General features: G+C 68.4%; 1 protein-coding gene across 1 annotated transcript; it reads right to left on the bottom strand.

Annotated features, from left to right (window-relative positions):
* Positions 1-385: 385 nt before the first annotated feature.
* LOC118695138 (lysine-specific demethylase hairless-like) lies at positions 386-18918 on the bottom strand. The gene is made up of 20 exons (XM_036396547.2): positions 18880-18918; positions 17877-18000; positions 11331-12122; positions 9832-10847; positions 9270-9608; positions 8189-8409; positions 6894-7043; positions 6724-6810; positions 6523-6641; positions 5653-5725; positions 5350-5516; positions 4632-4847; positions 3882-4062; positions 3704-3779; positions 3461-3591; positions 2506-2604; positions 2242-2378; positions 805-1005; positions 618-728; positions 386-540 (listed from the first exon to the last, which is right to left on the bottom strand). The coding sequence occupies exons 3-20, from the start codon at positions 12084-12086 to the stop codon at positions 478-480; spliced, it is 4143 nt and encodes a 1380-aa protein (XP_036252440.2). The 5' UTR covers positions 12087-12122; positions 17877-18000; positions 18880-18918; the 3' UTR covers positions 386-477.
* Between the last annotated feature and the right edge of the window lie 518 nt (positions 18919-19436).

Raw genomic sequence — 19436 nt, 5'->3', positions numbered from 1 at the left:
GGTGTGCGCTGCTACCGCCACCAGAGCCCCCTGGCCCCGATGGCACCGCTGGAGGGGCACAAAGGGACACACCGAGGTGGGTGCTGGTGCTGCCAGCGGCCCTGGCACGCTCTGGACACTTTATTCCTCCTGCCCCGAGCCCCGCGGGCAGCTCTGGGAGCAAAGCACCGAGCAAAAGGCGCCCGGTCCCGGCTCCCCGCGGTGTCCCGGCCGTGCCCGAGGCTGCCGGTGTCCCGGCCGTGCCCATGACCGAGGCTCCCGGTCTCCCGGCCGTGCCCATGACCGAGGCTCCCGGTGTCCCGGCCGTGGTTGTGCCCGAGGCTCCCGGTGTCCCGGCCGTGGTTGTGCCCAAGGCTCCCGGTGTCCCAGCCATGGTTTTGCCCGAGGTTCCCGGTGTCCCGGCCATGGCTGTGCCCGAGGCTCCCGGTGTCCCGGCCATGCCCGAGGCTCCCGGTGTCCTCCCGTCGCTCCGTGCCCTCACTGGCAGCCCCGCAGGACGCCCAGCGCCTCCCGCACGGCGGCGATGATCATCCCGTCCAGCTGCGAGGGCGCAAAGAGGGGGCTCAGCCCCGCTCACCCTACCCCACACCCCCAGATTTCCCCTCCCGAGCCCTCACCTGGGCGCGGAGGCGGCGCGGGGTCCCGGTGCCGAGGTTCCGGAGGCGCACGGCGCTCTCTGGGGACAGGAATTGCTGCTCCACGCTGATGGTGCCGCTCAGGCTCCGCACCTGCCCGTGTTTGCCGTGCCTCAGTTTCCCCTGAGGCTCGGCACGGCCTCTCAGGGAGGGGATGGGGGGCGCCTACCTGGTGGGGAGCCCCGGCGGGGACCAGCACGGCGTCCCCGGGGAGCTGCAGGAGGCTCCAGCCGCTCACCCCGCACTCGTCCCGCAGCCGCCGCCGCAAGGTGGGGTCCAGGTACAACCCGGGGGGGTCCAGGGAGAACCCGGGGGGCTCCAGGTGGAACCCGGGGGGCTCCACTGCGTCCTGCCCCGGCTCCTGCGCCGCCTGTGGGATGCCAGGGGTGAGCGGGGCCGGGTTTGCTCAGTAACAGCTGCTCCTAAGTAGCTCACTTGGGTTTAGGGATGGCAAACAAATTCATTTTGGTTTTTCTTGCTAGATCATGATGCAAAAGGTACAAGGGTTGATCTTTGCTGTTTCTAGCTGCATTTGTTCATTATTATTTTATCTTTCCCTTATGGCAAGCAGTCTCTATTGCGCCAATGGTGTCTTTTCTATTGCCTGTACTGGGACCAGTAAATGCTTTAGTTGGGTGTGGGGAGTAGCTTTGTTATTCCAGTTTGATTGGGCTAGAGTTTGGCATCGAGACCATCTGGTATTAGCAGATACCTTAGCCCTGTCCTGCCCTGGCTCTGGTGCCAGGGGTGAGCGGGGCCGGGTTTGCTCAGTAACAGCTGCTCCTAAGTAGCTCACTTGGGTTTCAGGATGGCAAACTTAAATTCATTTTGGTTTTTCTTGCTAGATCATGATGCAAAAGGTACAAGGGTTGATCTTTGATGTTTCTAGCTGCGTTTGTTCATTATTATTTCATCTTTTGGTGTCTTTTCTATTGCCTGTACTGGGACCAGTAAATGCTTTAGTTGGGTGTGAGGAGTAGCTTTGTTATTCCAGGTTGATTGGGCTAGAGTTTGGCATCGAGACCATCTGGTATTAGCAGACACCTTAGCCCCGTCCTGCCCCGGCTCTGGTGCCAGGGGTGAGCGGGGCCGGGGCGCTGGGAGGGGCCGGGGGTGGTGGCACCTGGAGCTGGCCAGAGCTCCATGGAGGATTGAGACTTAACAGCAGGAGCTGCTGAGTCACGATGAGACACAAAATAAGCTCCTGTCTTCTGCCTCTCGCCCCATAGCTTATCTCTGTAACCCCAAAGGTCACTTTCCCCTAACCCCTGCTATTGGACAAGTTTGGATCCCCCTTTACCCTATAAAAAGGGGCTGGTTTAGCCCATTCGGGAGAAGAAGAGCCAACACTGGAACCCTTCACAGACCCCCCAATAAAACCATTGCTGTGGAACTCCAGGACTCTCCTTCTCCTCTCTCTCGTCTGCCTCTACCCCTGGCCCTATGGTGCCCTAGCAAGCAAGCAAAGAGCTGGAATCCTAAGAGAGCTGAGAATCACTGAAGAGCTGAAATCCACTAAGCTTGCTTGGGACTGAGTTATCTGGGTGGTTCTGCCTCGCTCGGGGTTAAGCCCAATCTAAAGATCTGGGTCTTATCAGGCACCCACCTTGCGCAGGAAATCCCGGATCCGCGGGGCATCCTCGGCACGGAAGATGTGCCACAGGGCACCGGGCACCGCGCCGGCCCCGAGCCGCTCCCGCAGCGGCGCCTCCAGCTCGTCCAGCTCGGCGGGCAGGAGCGGCTCTGCGGGCACAGGGGGCTCAGGGTGGGCGTGGGGGGACCCTCAGGGGGCTGCCAGGGGTCAGGGTGGGACCCCCAGGGGGGTGCCAGGGGCAGGATGGGCATGGAGGGTCCCGCATTTTGCCCCTACCCCGCGGTGCCCGCGCTGCGTGTGCCAGGACGCTGATGGAATCGGCCGCTTCCACCGTCAGGGGTTTGGTCCCAAAGTTCCGCTCCTGAGCAGGCACAGCTGGAAGGGATTTGGGATTGGAGCGGGCGGGGCGAGCCCGGCTGCCCCACAATCACTGGGAACCCTCAAAGCCCAGGAACCATCAAAGCACGGCTGCCCCCCAAAGCCCGAGTGGCTCCCAGAGTCCTGGAGCTCCCCAAAACCCCAATGCCCCCCAAAGCCCCAGTGCCCTCCAAAGCCCCGGCGTCCCCCAAAGCCCAGGAGGCCCCCAAAGCCCGAGTTCCCCCCAAAACCCCGGAGCTCCAAAAAGCCCTGGTGCCCCACAAAGCCCCGGAACCCCCAAAGTCCCGGTGCCCCCCAAAGCCCCAGAGCCCCACAAAGTCCCGGCTGCCCCCCAAAGCCCGGGTACCACCCAAAGCCCTGGTGTCCCCCAAAGCCACGATGCCTCCCAAACCCCAGTGACCTCCAAAGCCCGGCTGCCCCCCCCAGAGTCCCGGGTACCACCCAAAGTCCTGGAGCCCCCCAAAGCTCCGGTGTCCCCCAAAGCCGGGGTGTCCCCCAAAGCCCCGATGCTCCAAAAAGCCCCAGAGCTCCTCAAAGCCCGGCTGCCCCCAAAGCCCCGGTGCCTCCCAGAGCTCTGGAGCCCCTAAAGCCCGGGAACCCCCAAAGCCTGGCTGCCCCCCAAAGCCCAGCTGCCCCACAAAGCCCTGGTGCCCTCCAAATCCCCAGAGCCCCCCAAACCCCAGTGCCTCCCAAATCCCGGTGTCCCCCAAAGCCCCAGTGCCCTGCAAAGCCCGGGGACCACCCAAAGGCCCGGAACCCCCAAAGCCCGAGTGCCTCTCAAAGCCTGGCTGCCCCCCAAAGCCCTGGTGCCCCCCAAACCCCGGTGCCCCCCAAAGCGCGGTGCCGCTCTCACCGTAGGACACGCAGAGTCGCGGGCGCAGCCAGCGCCGGCCCCGCTGGCCCCGCCGGTCGGAGGCCAGGTTGAGGCGGCCGCTGGCCCCGCAGTACTCGGGCAGGGGCAGGCTGGCCCGCAGGTTGGTGGCCCTGTGACACAGGGGGGGCGCGGTGACACTCAGGAACCCCCCCCCAGCCCCACTGAGCCCCGCTGGCCTGGGGAGGGGACATCGGGGTGATGCCACCCTGTGCTGTCACCCACCGGCTCAGCTCCGTGTCCCCAAAGCCACGCTCCAGCTTCAGCAGGTCCCCGCTGCTCTGCTCCTGCTCGGGGGATGCTGTGGAGGGACCCCGGTGCCACATCAGGGATGGAGCCTGGCTCCCCTCACACCTCGCCCCAAAATCACACCGGGGACCCCACAGACTCCTCGTCCCCCAACCTGTGCTGGCGGCAAATCCATCCCAAAACGTCCGGCTGCTCATCCGGACTCGGCTCCGCGGTGCCCGCAGGTTCACGGCCTCCACCTCCTCCTCCTGCTCCTCCTGCCCCGAGGGCTGGAAGGATTCGGGCGCCCACAGCCGCGGCTCCAGCCGCTTCTGCAGCCCTGACACCAGCACGGGCTGCGGGGGGAGCTGGGGGTCAGTGGGGAAACTGGGGGGCTCCGGGTGTCCCCCCATACACAGGGATGAGGGGCTCCGGGTGTCACCCCACACACAGTGATGGGGGCTCCGGGTGTCACCCCACACACAGGGATGAGGGCTCCGAGTGTCACCCCACAGTCAAGGACAGGGGGGCTCTGGGTGTCACTTCACACTCAAGGACAGGGGGCTCCTAGTGTCACCCCATAGGCAGGGATGGGGCTCCGGGTGTCACCCCACACTCAGGGACAGGGGGCTCTGCTCCGGGTGTCACCCAACTTACAGGGACAGGGGCTCCGGGTGTCACTTCACACACAAGGGACGGGGGGCTCCGGGTGTCACCCCACAGGCAGGGATGGGGGCTCCGGGTGTCACCCCACACTCAGGGACGTGGGGCTCCCGGGGTGATGCCGCCCAGTGCTGTCACCCACCCGGTGTCACCCCACACTCACGGACGGGGGGCTCCGGTGTCACCCAGCTTACAGGGATGGGGGGCTCGGGGTGTCATCCCACACGGAGGGTCAGGGGGGCTGCAGGTGTCCCCCACTGACCTGGCCGTGCCTCCAGTGCTCCTGGAACAGTTCGTAGGCGCTGCCATGGCCGGGCTCGTGCAGCCAGAGCAGCCCGCTGGGGGTCAGCACGCAGGGGGACACGGGGGGCTCCGGGGAGCCGGGGGGGCTCAGCTCGACCCCCGCCTGCCTCTCCTGGATCTTCCTCTCCACCACGCGGGCGATGATGCTGTCCAGGATGCTGGTCAGGCGATTGTCCTGGGGAAAGGGCGGGGGAAAAGATTGGGGAGCCCCTAAGGGCACGGGGACCCCCCCAGCCCCAGCAGAGCGGGGTGGGCAGAGGGGCACAGGGTGGGCATCAGGGGCCCAGGGTGGGCAGGAGGGCACGGGGTGGGCAGCGGGACAAGGGTGGGCAGAGGGGCACGGGGTGGGGAGCAGGGCAGGGGTGGGCAGCAGGGTATGGGGTGGGTGGCAGGGGTGGGCAGAGGGGCAGAGGGACAGAGGGTGGGCAGATGGGCACGGGGTGGGCAGGAGGGCACGGGGTGGGCAGAGGGGCACGGGGGTGGGGAGCAGGGTACGGGGTGGGCAGATGGGCTCAGGGTGGGCAGCGGGGCATAGGGTGGGCAGGAGGGTACGGGGTGGGCAGATGGGCTCAGGGTGGGCAGCGGGGCACGGGGTGGGCAGAGGGGCACAGGGTGGGCATCAGGGCCACAGGGTGGGCAGAGGGGCACGGGGGTGGCCCGGGGGCCGCGGGACTCACGCTGGGCAGTGCCGGTGCCACGGGAGCGAAGGCCATGCGCACCCCGTCCTGCCCCAGGCACAGTTTGACGGCGGTGGAGGCCAGGAGGTCGCAGAGGGTCGCGCTCTGCACGGTCCCCCCCCGCACCGGGGGCTGCCCCGGGGACGGCGCCCCCTCCTCGGGGCTCTCTGCTCGGGGGACAACACGGTCAGGGTGTCCCACGCCGTCCTCCGCACGTCCCCCCATAGCCGGCACCCCACAAAGGGGACGGGGTGCGGCATCCCTGACCCCCCCGGAGCGCGGGGGGGTCGCAGCCGGCCCTACCTTCCTTGATGGGCCGGGCGGGCTCTGCGGGGCCGTGGCTGCTGCGGGGGGGCAGGGTGGGCACCGGCGGCTCCTGGAACACCGCGGGGCTGTGGGGGTGCGGCTGGGAGCCGCATCCCGCGCCCTGCACCCCTGCGCCCTGCAGCTGCACTCCTGCACCCCTGCGCCCCTGCACCCCTGCACCTCAGCACCCCTGCGCCCTGCACCCAGCACCCTGCACCCCTGAACCCTGCACCCCTGAACCCCTGCATCCCTGCACCCTGCATCCCTGCGCCCCTGCACCCTGCACCCCTGCACCCTGCACCCCTGCACCCTGCATCCCTGCACCCCTGCGCCCTGTACCCCTGCACCCTGCATCCCTGCACCCCTGCACCCTGCACCCCTGCACCCTGCACCCTGCATCCCTGCACCCCTGCACCCTGCACCCCTGCACCCTGCACCCTGCGCCCCTGCACCCTGCACCCTGCGCCCTGCATCCCTGCACCCTGCACCCCTGCACCCCTGCACCCCTGCACCCCTGCACCCCTGCACCCCTGTGCCCCAGCACCCCTGCACCCTGCACCCCTGCACCCTGCACCCCAGCACCCTGCACCCTGCACCCCTGCACCCCTGCACCCTGCACCCCTGCACCCCTGCGCCCTGCACCCCTGCGCCCTGCACCCCTGCACCCCTGCACCCCTGCACCCCTGCACCCCAGCACCCCTGCACCCTGCACCCCAGCACCCTGCACCCCAGCACCCCTGCGCCCCTGCACCCCTGCACCCTGCACCCCTGTGCCCTGCACCCCTGCATCCAGCACCCCTGCGCCCCTGTGCACCCCTGCGCCCCTGTGCCCCTGCACCCCAGCACCCAGAGCCCCCCTCCCCGTACCTGCCTGCCCGGGGGCTCCGCCAGGCTCTGCTCCGCGGGCCCCTCCCCGCAGGGACAGCGGGACTCGATGCCAAACTTGGCCCTGACCTCGTGCAGGAGCTTCCAGAGCCGGGTCAGGACTGGGGGATGATGGGGACAGGGGTGTCAACCCCCCAGCAATGACCAGCAGGGATTTTTGGGGTTTTTGGGGGACACACTCACCACAGGTGGGGACGAACTGTGTGGGGACCAGGGATGACACGTGGTGGCCCCGCCCGGGGGTGCACGGGGGTGGCAGCGCCGGACCCTCTGTGACAGAGAGAGGCTTTGTTTGTCCCCAGCGAGCCCCCACGGGGCTGTCACCCCCTTTACCACCCTCCCCATCCCCATACCAGCGCCACTCTCCTCCCGCCTGCTGCGGTGGCACTCGGGGCACAGCTGGAAGCCACATCTGGCGCAGCTCCAGTGGGAGTTGAAGAAGCCACGCTGGCAGGAGTCACAGAGCTGGGGGGCTCCTTCCCCCCGCCTCCAGCCCGTCACCCCTGCGGGAAACACATCCTCAGCCTCCCTTTGTCCCCGTGTCCCCAGTGCCACCCCCTCCCTGCTCCCTGTGTCCCCAGTGCCATCCCCACCCTGCTCCCAATATCCTCAGTGCCACCCCCTCCCTGCTCCCCGTGTCCCCAGTGCCACCCCCACCCTGCTCCCCGTGTCCTCAATGCCATCCCCACCCTGCTCCCATTGTCCCCAGTGTCACTCCCTCCCTGTGTCCCCGTGTCCCCAGTGCCACCCCCTCCCTGCTCCCCATGTCCCCATGTCCCCAGTGCCACCCCCTCCCTGCTCCCCATGTCCCCGTGTCCTCAGTGCCACCCTCTCCCTGCTCCCCGTGTCCCCAGTGCCATCCCCACCCTGCTCCCCATGTCCCCAGTGCCACCTCCTCCCTGCTCCCCATGTCCCCATGTCCCCAGTGTCACCCCCACCCTGCTCCCCATGTCCCCATTTCCCCAGTGCCACCCCCACCCTGCTCCCCGTGTCCCTGTGTCCCCAGTGCCACCCCCTCCCTGCTCCCCATGTCCCCATGTCCCCAGTGTCACCCCCATCTTGCTCCCAATGTCCCCAGTGCCACCTCCACCCTGCTCCCCGTGTCCCCAGTGCCACCCCCACCCTGTTCCCCATTTCTCCGTGTCCCCAGTGCCACCCCCACCCTGCTCCCTTTGTCTCCAGTGCCACCCCCACCCTGCTCCCCATGTCCCCAGTGCCACCCCCTCCCTGCTCCCCATGTCCCCATTTCCCCAGTGCCACCCCCACCCTGCTCCCCGTGTCCCCGTGTCCCCAGTGCCACCTCCTCCCTGCTCCCCATGTCCCCATGTCCCCAGTGCCACCTCCTCCCTGCTCCCCGTGTCCCCGTGTCCTCAGTGCCACCCCCTGCCTGCTCCCCATGTCCCCGTGTCCTCAGTGCCACCCTCTCCCTGCTCCCCACACTCAGTGCCACCCTCTCCCTGCTCCCCATGTCCCCAGTGCCACCCCCTCCCTGCTCCCCATGTCCCCGTTTCCCCAGTGTCACCTCCACCCTGCTCCCCGTGTCCCCAGTGCCACCCCCTCCCTGCTCCCTTTGTCCCCAGTGCCACCCCCACCCTGCTCCCCGTGTCCCCGTGTCCCCAGTGCCACCCCCTCCCTGCTCCCCGCTCACCCTCGGGCTCTCCTGGCCACGTGTCCCTGTCCCTGCGCACGGCGGCACAGAAAGGGTCCCCCAGGACCCCCAGCAGGTACTTGGCCAGGCAGAGGCCGCTCCCCACGCTCCTGCTCCCCAAATTCCTGAGACCCAGATCAGGGTTGGCCACGTCCCCCTGGGCCTCCCCCAGGCTGCAGAGGCCATCGACGCTCAGCTCGCCGGTGTCCCCAAGGGCCAACCTGCAGGGAGAGGGGACAGAGTTGGGGGGGGCTAGAAATGGGGGGAGGAGACCAGAGGGGAAAATTTGGGGTGGTGGGAGAGGGAAAAGGGCAGGACAAGGAGAGGATGCTGGAAAAGGGCAGGACAAGGAGAGGATGCTGGAAAAGGGCAGGACAAGGAGAGGATGCTGGAAAAGTGGGGGGAGAGGGGGGGATTCTCTAAAGGGGGGTGACAGAGAGGGTGTCCCAAAGAGGGGTGACAGGAGATGCTGTTGTGAAGCAGGGTGACAGGAAAGGGTGTCCCAAAGTGGGGTGACAGGACAGGGTTTTGTGAAGCAGGGTGACAAAGAGGGTGTCCCAAAAAGGGGTGACAGGAGAAGGTTTTGTGAAGCAGGGTGACAGGAGAGGATGTCCCAAACAGGGGTGACAGGAGAGGACGCTCCAAAGTGGGGTGACAGGAGAGGATTTTGTAAAGCAGGGTGACAGGAAAGGGTGTCCCAAAGAGGAGTGACAGAAAGGATGTCCCAAAGAGGAGTGACAGAGAGGATGTCCCAAAGAGGGGTGACAGGAAGGGATGTCCCAAAGAGGGGTGACAGGAGAGGATTTTGTAAAGCAGGGTGACAGGAAAGGGTGTCCCAAAGAGGAGTGACAGAGAGGATGTCCCAAAGAGGGGTGACAGGAAGGGATGTCCCAAAGAGGGGTGACAGGAAGGGATGCTCCTTCAGGAGGGGACGCTCTGAGAGTGGGGTGACAGGAAGGAAATCCTCTGAACCGGGGTGACAGAAGGGGACATTCCAAAGCGGGCTGACCAAAAGGGCAATTCCAAAGAAGGGGCGGCTCCCCTGCCCCCTGCCCGGCCCTGCGGCTCCCCCCGGGCTCACCTGCGGAAGTGCAGCAGCCTGCAGCTGCTCTCGGGGGGCTCCTCCTCCTCCTCCTCATCCTCCTCCTCCTCGGCCTCGGGGTCGCGGCCGGCGCGGGGGGCGCAGGCACAGCAGCGGGGGATGCTGGGGGGCAGCGCCGTGCAGGGCAGGCTCTGCAGGCACCACCGGCTCGGCGGCTCTGGGGACACGGGCAGCGCTTGGGGACACCGTGGGGCCCCGTCCGCACCAGCTGCGAGGGACTGGAAGTGCCCGAGGGCAGCTTGGACGGGGCTTGGAGCAACCTGGGAGGGTGCAAGGTGTCCCTGGGCATGGCAAGGGGTTGGGACTGGATGGGGTTTTTAGGTCTCATTTAGGGTTTCTTCCAACCCAAAGCATTCCGGGATGCTGGGATCCTATGACAGGCACGCTGTGGCGGGGGCTGGAAACTGGGCCAGAAAGTAGGGCTGGAAATTAGGGCTGGAGCTGCTCAGAGGTCAGGCCTGGGATGCCAACACCTCCCCGAGGAGTCCCTGCCCCAGCCGCAGCGCTCCCAAGCCCCGGGAATCCCACCCGAGGGTGTCACGCTGCCCCAGAGGGACATTTCTGTCCGTGGCCACCCCGGCAATCGCTGCCAGAGCCGGGAAAAGCCCCAGCGCAGCAGCTCCGCGGCCCACACGTGTTCCCAGCTCGTGTTCCGGGCGCCAGGGATGCAAAATTCCCTCGGGATCGGGCGCTGCCCCCGCCCTCTCCGCGGCCCCGCTGCGCATCCCGCGCATCCTCACCTTCCTCTCTCAGCTCCATCCTCCTCTCCTCGGCGTCCCCCGCGCTCTCCGTGGCCTTGGTGCCCCTTTTGGCCGCCCCGGCGCCCTCGCCAGCAGGGCGGGGACCCTCGGCGGTGCCGTGGGGGCGTTTGGCCGAGCGCTTGCCCTCCCCGGGGGGCTCGGGACCCCCGTCCCACCGAGGAGCTTTGGAGCGAGGCAGCGACTGCTCCGAGTGCCGCGTCAGCCACGTCTTCTTCAGCTTGGTGTGGTTGCTGGGGGGGCACGGAAAACGCCCCCCGGCCACGGCCACGGTGGGCTCGAAGGGGTTGGGCACCCCCGAGCACCCATCGCAGCCCGGGCTGGGGCACAGACAGCCCGGGGGGGGCTCCGGCTTGGCCACAGCCGCTGGGTAGTGCCCGTCCGCCAGCAGAGGGGACGGATTGGGGTCCCCGCATGGAGGGGGCGAGCGGGGCTGGGCGCTCCGGTAGCCCAGGCGCTCATCTTTGGGCTCCGAGGGTCGTCCCGGCCCCGCGTCCATGGAAAACTCGGCGCCGTGGGGCCGTGAGCCCACCCAGAGCCCCCCGGAGCCCCCCGGGCCGGGCTGCAGGAGGAACAGGGGGCGGCTGCAGCCGGGGGGAGGCGTGCGGGGATGGGGAGCGGGCACCGCCGAGCTGCCCCCCGCCCGGCCATCCCTCCACGGGGCTCCCGGCAGCTCCGGCACCGCCGGCTCTCCCTGCCCGGCTCGGTCCTGCCCTGCTTGGCTCCTGCCCAGCAGCTGCGGCGCCGCGTGGTTCTTGCTCGAGGGGAGGAACCCGGGGCCTTTCTTGGCGTAAAACTCCTGGAAGGGAGCAGAGGGGCGGTGTCACCCCACATGTGGGGGGGTCCCCGTCCCGCTTCTGTCACCCGCATCCCTGCGAGGGGGCGATGGGGAGCATTCCGTTCCCGTGCCTCAGTTTCCCCACACCCCTGCCAGGCTGGGCAGCCGCCCGGTGCTTCCCGGTGCCCGGGGCCGGCTCCCGGGGTGCCCGTGTGCCCCGCTGCCAGCGTGGGAAAGGAATGGGGAGCCGCAGCAGCGGCACGGGGCGCGCCCAGGGCTGGCAGCGCTGCCTCCCGCCGCCCCCGTGCCGCGGCTCCGCCGCCGTGACTCAGCCCGGGGGTGGCAGCACCCGCGGGGACAGCGCAGCGTCACCCTCGGGGGGCTGCGAGCCCCCTGCCCACCACCCTCGGGGGCGCTGCCAGGCCCTGCCCGGGGTGCAGGCGGGGCTGGAGCCGCTGTCACAGCCGAGCATCCTCGCTCCGCAGCCTCTCCGAGGGGTCCTACCTTGTTCCCTGAGCTGGAGCAGCCGTCGAAGGGGGGCAGAGCCGCCTTGCACCTCGGCGGGACCCCCAGGTAGAGGGGCTGGCCCCAGGCGGGCCCGTAGGAGCCCAAACTCCACTCGGGGCCGGCGAAGCGCCCGTCCCGCACCGGCCCCGGCCCCTCGGGCCCCGCGGCCCCGAACGGGGGCTCGGCCGGGGGCGCGCTGGGCAGCAGCGAGGACAGGAGGAAGGGGCTGTGCTTGGCCTCCAGGAGGAAGGGGCAGTGCTGGAAGGAGGCCGGGGGCTCTCCGGCCGCGTCCCGGGGCTTGCCGGCGGCGCCGGGCACGGCCAGGGGGTAGCGCTGGTACGCGTGGCTGTAAAGGGCCAGCGGGGCCAGCACGGCCTCGGCCCAGCGCGGCCCCGGGGGCTCCTTGCAGGGCTCCCCCCAGCCCCCCTTGGGCTGCCCGTTCCGGGGCGGCAGCAGCGGGGGCAGCTCCGCTCCGTCCTTGGGGCCCCTGGGGTAGGGGCAGCCCAGGCGGCCCCCGGCGAGCTCCCGGCCGGGTCCCAAACATCCCTCGGAGCCCCTCCAGGGACAGGGACATCCTTTCTCCACGGGGTAGCTCAGCTTGCCGGGCTCCGGGTAGCTCGGGAGTCCCAGCTCGGCAGCGGCGCTCCGGGATAAAAGCATCGCGCTGCTCTCCGTGCCCCGGCAGTCCTGCGCCGCCTCCGGGGCTCTTCTCCACCGCGCCGGGCTCTCCCCCATCCTCGCGTCGCTGGCCATGCTGCTCCCACGCTCATGTGGTGCTCAGCGCCGTCCCTGCGGGCAGGGAGAGCGACATCAGCGGGGAAACTGAGGCACGGGGATGCTTGAGGGTGTTGCTGGGGCTCTGCCTTCAACCCCCCAGCTCCATCCTCCCGCGTTTGGGGCACGGGTGGACGGAGCACTCCCATTTCATAAGGCTGCCACAGCTTGGATCTACCCCAGATCTATGCAAAGTGAGGAGAAAATCAGTTTTGTTTTCTGTGTAACAGATGCCAGAAGCAGAGATGCTCTCAAACACTGAGATTGTCTCCATTTCCAGTAGGTGCTTCATGACCAGAAGTCCTCCCAGGGCTATTGGCTCTGCAAACAGAGCTCAGCACCAGTTTAATCAGAAGCTGCAAGGGGAAATCAGAGGGGGAACAACAGCGTCCTGTCCTTGGCCCACCAGGCATTGAGCACCAGGCACTGGGCACCAGGAATTGGGCACCAGGAATTGGGCACCAGGCATTGGGCACCAGGAATTGGGCACCAGGCACTGGGAACCAGGCATTGGGCACCAGGCATTGGGCACCGGGCATTGGGCACCGGGCATTGAGCACCGGGCACTGGGCACCGGGCACTGAGCACTGGGCATTGAGCACCTGGCATTGAGCACCAGGCACTGGGCACCAGGCATTGAGCACCAGGCATTGAGCACCAGGCATTGGGCACCAGGCACTGGGCACCAGGCATTGGGCACCAGGCATTGGGCACCGGGCATTGGGCACCGGGCATTGAGCACCAGGCATTGGGCACCGGGCATTGGGCACAGGGCATTGAGCACCGGGCATTGGGCACCAGGCATTGGGCAGCAGGCATTGGGCACCGGGCACTGGGCACCGGGCATTGGGCACCAGGCATTGAGCACCGGGCATTGGGCACCGGGCATTGAGCACCGGGCATTGGGCACCGGGCATTGAGCACCAGGAATTGGGCACCAGGCATTGGGCACCAGGCACTGAGCACCAGGCACTGGGCACCAGGCATTGGGCACCGGGCATTGAGCACCGGGCACTGGGCACCGGGCATTGGGCACCGGGCATTGAGCACCGGGCATTGGGCACCGGGCATTGGGCACCGGGCATTGGGCACCAGGCATTGGGCACCGGGCATTGGGCACCGGGCATTGGGCACCGGGCATTGCAGAGCCCGGCACGGCGCGGCGATCCCGGCTCCCCTCCCGCACGGTGAGGGCGGACACGTGTCCGGGCCGGGTGTCGCCGTCGCATCGCGTCCCTCCTGCGCCCATCCCGGCGGGGCTGGCGGCACCTCGCGCCCACCCCCAGTCCCTCCGCACCCAGGCTGGCCCCGCGCCCGGCCGCTGGCACCCAGCGTGGGGAGGCCGTGCCCCGCGCAGGTATTCGCCCCCGGCCAGGGCTGGGTGCGCTTCCCAAGAGGGCTCCCAGCCAGGGGGGAGCTCCACGCTCGCAGGGGCCCCTCCTGGGAGAAATGCCGGGGGGGATTTGTAGGATTAACGCTCCGCCGGGACCCGGGCCACACGCAGGCGCGGCTGCCGAGCCGGACCCCGCATCCCGTCCCCGTGTCCCCGTGTCCCCGTGCCTGGAGCGGCCGAGGGGGACAGAGCCGAGCTCAGCCAGCTCCCGGCCCTGCTGCGGGGGGGGACAGAGCCGCCCCGAGGGCCGGCATGGGGACAGGAGCGGGGTGGGGACAGCACCGTGTGTCCCCAGAGCCGCTTGTTCCTGTCACATCCTCCCCGCAGAGAGGGCAAAGCCGCCATTCCCACGGTGCTCGGGAAGCATCCCGGGGCACCCTGGGGCACAGGGACACCCTGAGGGTGCAGGGACACCCTGGGGACGGCCACCCTGGGGCACAGGGACACCCTGAAGCACAGGGACACCCTGGGGACAGCCACGCCATCCCTCCGGGGCCGGGCTGTCGCACCCAGCCGCACCTCAGGGAGCTCTCCCAGCGCAGCCCCCAGTGGCCCGAGGCTGCCCCATCCTCGCGGTCACCCCGGGGATGGCATTGCCGCAGGTGACACTGTCCCCTGTCCCTCATGCCAGCACAGGAAGCCGCTCCCTCTGCTCGGCGGGCGAGCACCCCCTGTGGCCCGCAGCTACCTGGAGGGTCCATCAGGGACCCCAGCGCCGAGGACGAGCGGGGTCTCCGCCGGTGCCACCGGGTCCGGGAGAGGCGAAACCGGGCGGGCGGGAGCACCTAAACCCACAGGCTGAAGGGGTCCGGCTCCGGGATCTGGAGGAGGCAGAAAGCCGCCCGGGCGGCCCTGGGGATGTTCTTCTCCTCGTGCTGGAGCTGAAGTTTTCGATCCATTGGCTTGGGAGGCTCCGTGCTCCTCCTGTCTGTGCTCCTACGAGCTGGGGGTCGCGGCGGGCTGGGATTCGGGGATTGGGGTACCCAGGGAGCAGCGGCAGCACGAGCGGGACCTTCCCCCGGCTTTAGGCAGCCCTGAGCATCCTGAGCGCTGACAAGGAGGTGGCAGCGGCTCTGCTCCCCACGAGCGTGCAGCCTCCGCCGGCTCCGGCAGGACTGGGCAGGAGGAGGGAGGGAGGGAGGGAGGGAGAGAGGGAGGGATGGATGCTGGGGCTGCTGACGCCCGGGAACCGGGAACCGGCGCGGTGCCGGCGGTGCCGCCCAGCCCCGGGGGCACCGGCGGCGGTGCCAAGGCGGGCAGGTGTGCTCTGCCCCGTGCGGCAGAAGAAAGCGCCCTTTGTTCGCCAAGGCCGCCCCGGCACCAAGGAAAGGCTCCAGCCGCCCGCTCCGGGCCAGACTGGAACGGGACAAACACCGGGATGGGCCACGAGTCCCTGAACTGGTGCTGGGGACGTGGCCAGCACGGAGCAGGTGGCCAGACCACGGCACGGGAGTCCCCAGGACCCCAAACCCCTTCGGCTTTGGCCAAAGGTCACAGATGTGGCCTCGAGTGTGCTCCAGAGCCGGGTCCATCCCTGCTGCCCCTGCCTGGGGGGCAGAGAGAGCTCCTGGGGGACAGACAGAACTCCTGGGGGACAGACAGAACTCCTGGGGGGGGGGGGCAGAGAGAGCTCCTGGGGGGCAGAGAGAGCTCCTGGGGGACAGACAGAGCTCCTGGGGGGACAGACAGAACTCCTGGGGGACAGACAGAGATCCTGGGGGACAGACAGAGCTCCTGCACCCCCTGCAGACCCCCCAGCAGCCGGCTGAGCAGAGCAGGGCGTGCTCCGAGGGGTGCAGAGGGCCCTGGGCAGCACAGGGGTGCTGTGACAGCGTCCTGGCAGTGCCACCCTCACCAGGGATGAAGAGGGAGAGCCTGGGGCCTCTCATCCCTGCTCTGCAGCCCAGCAGGGTCACACAAATCTATGCCGTGCCCACTGGGATCACACCCATGCCAGCTGTGCCCACCAGGGTCACACAGACCCCACCAATGCCCACCAGGGTCACACAGATCCCACAAATGCCCATCAGGCTCACACCCATCCCAGCTGTGCCCACCAGAATCACACAGATCCCACCAATGCCCACCAAGATCACACCCATCCCAGCTGTGCCCACCAGAATCACACAGTTCCCACCTGTGCCCACCAAGAACACACCCATCCCGGCTGTGCCCACCAGGGTCACACAGATCCCATCCCAGCTGTGCCCACCAGGATCTCACCGACCCCTCCCATGCCCACCAGGCTCACACCCATCCCTGCCATGCTCTGCATCCCACCAGCCAAAGTTGGCACCTTGTGGGTGCCCCCCCACTGTCCCCAAGCCCCAGGACCCCCAGCACGAGGACACCCCGACCCCACCCCACCCCAGCCACTGTGGGGCGCACCTGGGGGGGTCTCCCAGGCGGACCCCCCGTTCCTGGGCTGCCAGGGGGGGCTGGCACCGCTGCCAGCAGCGCTGTGTGTGTTTATGTAACCCGCGTGTGCCCAGGCTGTGCCCGCCTTACATAAACCTGGGCACGGCGGCCCGGCACGGGGCTGGGGGCACGGGAGAAGGGGTCAGGGCTCTCAGGAGCCCAGCAGTGCCAGGGCAGCTCCAGCTCAGCGGCTCCCTCGCGGTTTGGTCCCGCTGGGAGCGGGCAGCGGGGGTTAACCCTTGCTGGGCCGGGCTCCAGGCTGTCCCATCCCATGGCCGGGCATAGCGGGACCCCCCAGCCCTGCTCGCCCAGGGGGTTTGGGGCTCTGCTGGCTGCACCCAGTGGGTGCCAGGGAACAGGGAGGGGACCCAGACAGGGCTCGGGGCGAGGGAGAGCCCGCGCCTGCCTGCGATGAGAAGGTGCTGAAAGACGAACTCTTGCCGTTGCCTCCCTCCCTCGCTCAGGAATGATGGATCCGGAAGGGCTGGGACGGAGCTGGCAGCGGGAGGGACCCCGGGAAGGCTCTGCAGCGTCCCGGCCTGCCCGGGGTGCCGGGAATGTCCCCAAGGAGGGCACAGGTGGGGACAGGGATGGACGCACCACGCTGGAAACACCAAGGAGGGTCGATGGGGCAAGGAGCGGGGAGCAGGGCGATGATGGAGGGACAGCGGGGAATTTCCCACCATGCACTGGGGCAGCATCGCTGGGCACTGTCCCCTCCCCACGCCACGCTGCCCTCGGCGTGCCAGGGAGCCTGGTGGAGCCTTCCCAGGGCCGGTGCAGTCCCCACGGGGCGGCCACGCTGTGGGAGGCTCTGCTGGGGCTCAGCCACCGCTCCCCAAGCCCAGGAACGGCTCCGTGCCTGCTCCCACAGCCCCAGCCCCTGCCCGGGTCCCTCCGCGCCCTGCCCGTCCCAGCACGACCCCCAGAGGGTCCCCAGGGTGAAGCGGGGGGGTCCAGGCTGGGTTTGAGTTCTGCCAGCTGGGAATAGCGCCCGAGGGGGTTCTGCCTTGGTGGCTTGGCACAGAGCTCCAAAATCCTTGGTTTTCCCCCAAAACAGAGGGACGGCAACACCCAGGAGCCGAGTGCCGGCCAGAGCGCCACCACAGGAGGCTGGAAACTCCCGAATGAGAGACCTCGGCATCCCTGCCCTGCTCCGGCATCGGGGGGACATTGTGGGGACATCGGGGTGGAGGGACACTGTCCCCACGGTGTCCCCTGGGATCATGGAGGATGCTGTGGGGACATGGGGCAGAGGGACACTGTCCCCATTGCAATCCCTGGGATCATGGAGGATCCTGTGAGGGGGTGAGGCAGAGGGACGCTGTCCCCATGGTGTCCCTTGGGATCATGGGGGGACACTGTGGGGACATGGGGCAGCGGGACATCGTCCCCACAATGTCCCCTGGGATCATGGAGGACACAGTGGGGACATGGGATGGAGGTGCACTGTCCCCACGGTGTCCCCTGGGATCATGTGGGACGCTGTCCCCATGGTGGCCCCTGGGATCATGGGGGGACGGAGGGGACACTGTCCCCACGGTGTCCCCATGGGGGATGTGTGCGGGACAGGGGATCCCCAGAACGATCCAGCGCCGGGGGAGGGATGGATGAGGGTCCTGGTCCCCCAAACCCCTCTCCTGATGTCCCAGCAGGGTCCTGCCAGCCCCAGCCCGGTGCCCACAGCCCCCGACTGGAGCAGGGCACCCCCAGCCCCACAAACAGCTTCTGCCCCGGGAAGAACCCAAAATCCAGCGGGGAAGAACCCAAAATCCAGCGGGGAAGACCCCAAAATCCACCGGGGAAGACCCCAAAATCCAGCTTTTTCCTCATGCAAAATGGATCCCCGTTCCTGCTTGCCCGGAGTGCGCACACAGAACCCCAGCCCTTCCTCTTCCTCCTCCTCCTTCCTCCTCCTCCTCCTCGCAGCCCCGGCACAGAGCCCGGCACGCACCTACCTGCCTGCAGCGCGGCGCAGGTGAGGAAGCTGAGGGCGCAGGCAGAGGAAGCAGCCCCGATCCCTCCCCGTGCCCAGCACCGGGCGCTGTGGCCGCGAGAGCTTTTGTTAATCTGCACCCGGCGCTTAAATTAAAAAAAAAAAAAAAAAAACAAAAAAAAACAAAAAAAAAAAAAGAAAAAACCCCACGTCAAACCTTCAGGAGTCTGGAGGCTGCGGCGGAGCGGAGGGCACGGGAGGACACTCACTCCCACACGAGCAGCTTTCTGGGAATTAGGGCCGCAGCCCAACTGCTCTGGCAGCCTGCGCTCCCCTCCAGCCCTGGCTGCCGGTACGGCGGGGCCTGGGCACCTCCCCGGTGCCGGTGCCGGTTCCGGACAGCCCCAGCGGCCCCGTCCGGCCCCGCCGCCGCAGGGTCGGACACTTCTCCCGGCCCTAATCTGCCGCTTTTCCCCGGGGAGGTGAGTAAGCATCGCTAATCCCGCAGCTCGCTGCGCTGCCGGGGACGGACGAGCCGCTCCCCCCGGGCTGGGGCCGCTCCCGACACCGGCCCGGCCCGGCCCGGCCCCGCTCGCCCCTTCCCCGGCGCCGCTTCCCTCAAGGCGAAGCTTGAGATGGACGGAGAGAGGAGAAGCAGCGTCAGAGGGCACGGCGGGATGTGGCAGCCGACCCACCTGTGCCAGGGGTGCCCCCCATGCCGCCGTGCCAGCCCGGGGGTGCCAGAGCAGCCGCAGGTGATGGGCGCTGCCCGATGCTGCCGTCCCCGCATCGCTCCTTCCCTCCCCGGGCAAGCGCCGGTGCGGGGGCACCGTGCCCGTCCTGTGCCACCCCGTGCCCCCCTCCACGTGCCCGGGACTCCTGTTTACCCAGCGCCAGGAACCCGCTTCAAATACCTTGATGTAATTAAAAGCTCACCCCGGGGCCAAGGGCTTAGGACGGCAGCCAGGGACACGGGCAGCCCGCTGCCACCTGCGTGCCACCCCGGCGGCCCTGGCAGCACCTACCTGGCAGTGCCCGGGGGCTCCTGCCCTCAGTGCGGGCCCCTCCGGCGTCCCCACGGTGCTCCCGGGGACACGGGACAGAGCGATGGGCAGCCCCTGCTCGTTGCCTCAGTTTCCCTTGGCGGCCGGAAATGTTCTGCCTCAGTTTCCCCGCTCCACCTGGGGTGCCCAGCTCGCCCTGGAGGTGATGCCCTGGAGATTACGGTCCCCAAAACGCGCTCAGCCCAGCGCCCGCGGTGTCACGGCGGGGACGCGGAGCCGGAGCGGCGCTCGGTGCCAGCGCGGGCTGGCTGGGGACAGACGCGTCCCCGGGGGCACAGGCGGCTGCGGGGAGGCGGGGGGGATGCAGCAGCTCCTTCAGCCGTGTCCTCCCACACTCCCGTCACCTCGAACGCCCTTTTCCCGACCCCTCCCGCCACCGCCGCGCTTCCCACCCGTCATCCTCTTCCTCGCCATCCTCATCCTCCTCCTCCTCATCCTCACCAGCGGCTCACCGGCAGCCTTGGGGGCATGAGCGCGCTTCAGACACGGTGTGGGGGCGCAGTGGGAGCCCCCCCAGA

The sequence above is a fragment of the Molothrus ater genome, chromosome 28, assembly GCF_012460135.2.
Source record: "Molothrus ater isolate BHLD 08-10-18 breed brown headed cowbird chromosome 28, BPBGC_Mater_1.1, whole genome shotgun sequence".
Classification (NCBI taxonomy): Eukaryota; Metazoa; Chordata; class Aves; order Passeriformes; family Icteridae; genus Molothrus; species Molothrus ater.
The sequence above is the reverse complement of the archived record's forward strand: the minus strand, read 5'-3'. Positions and strand labels throughout refer to the sequence as shown.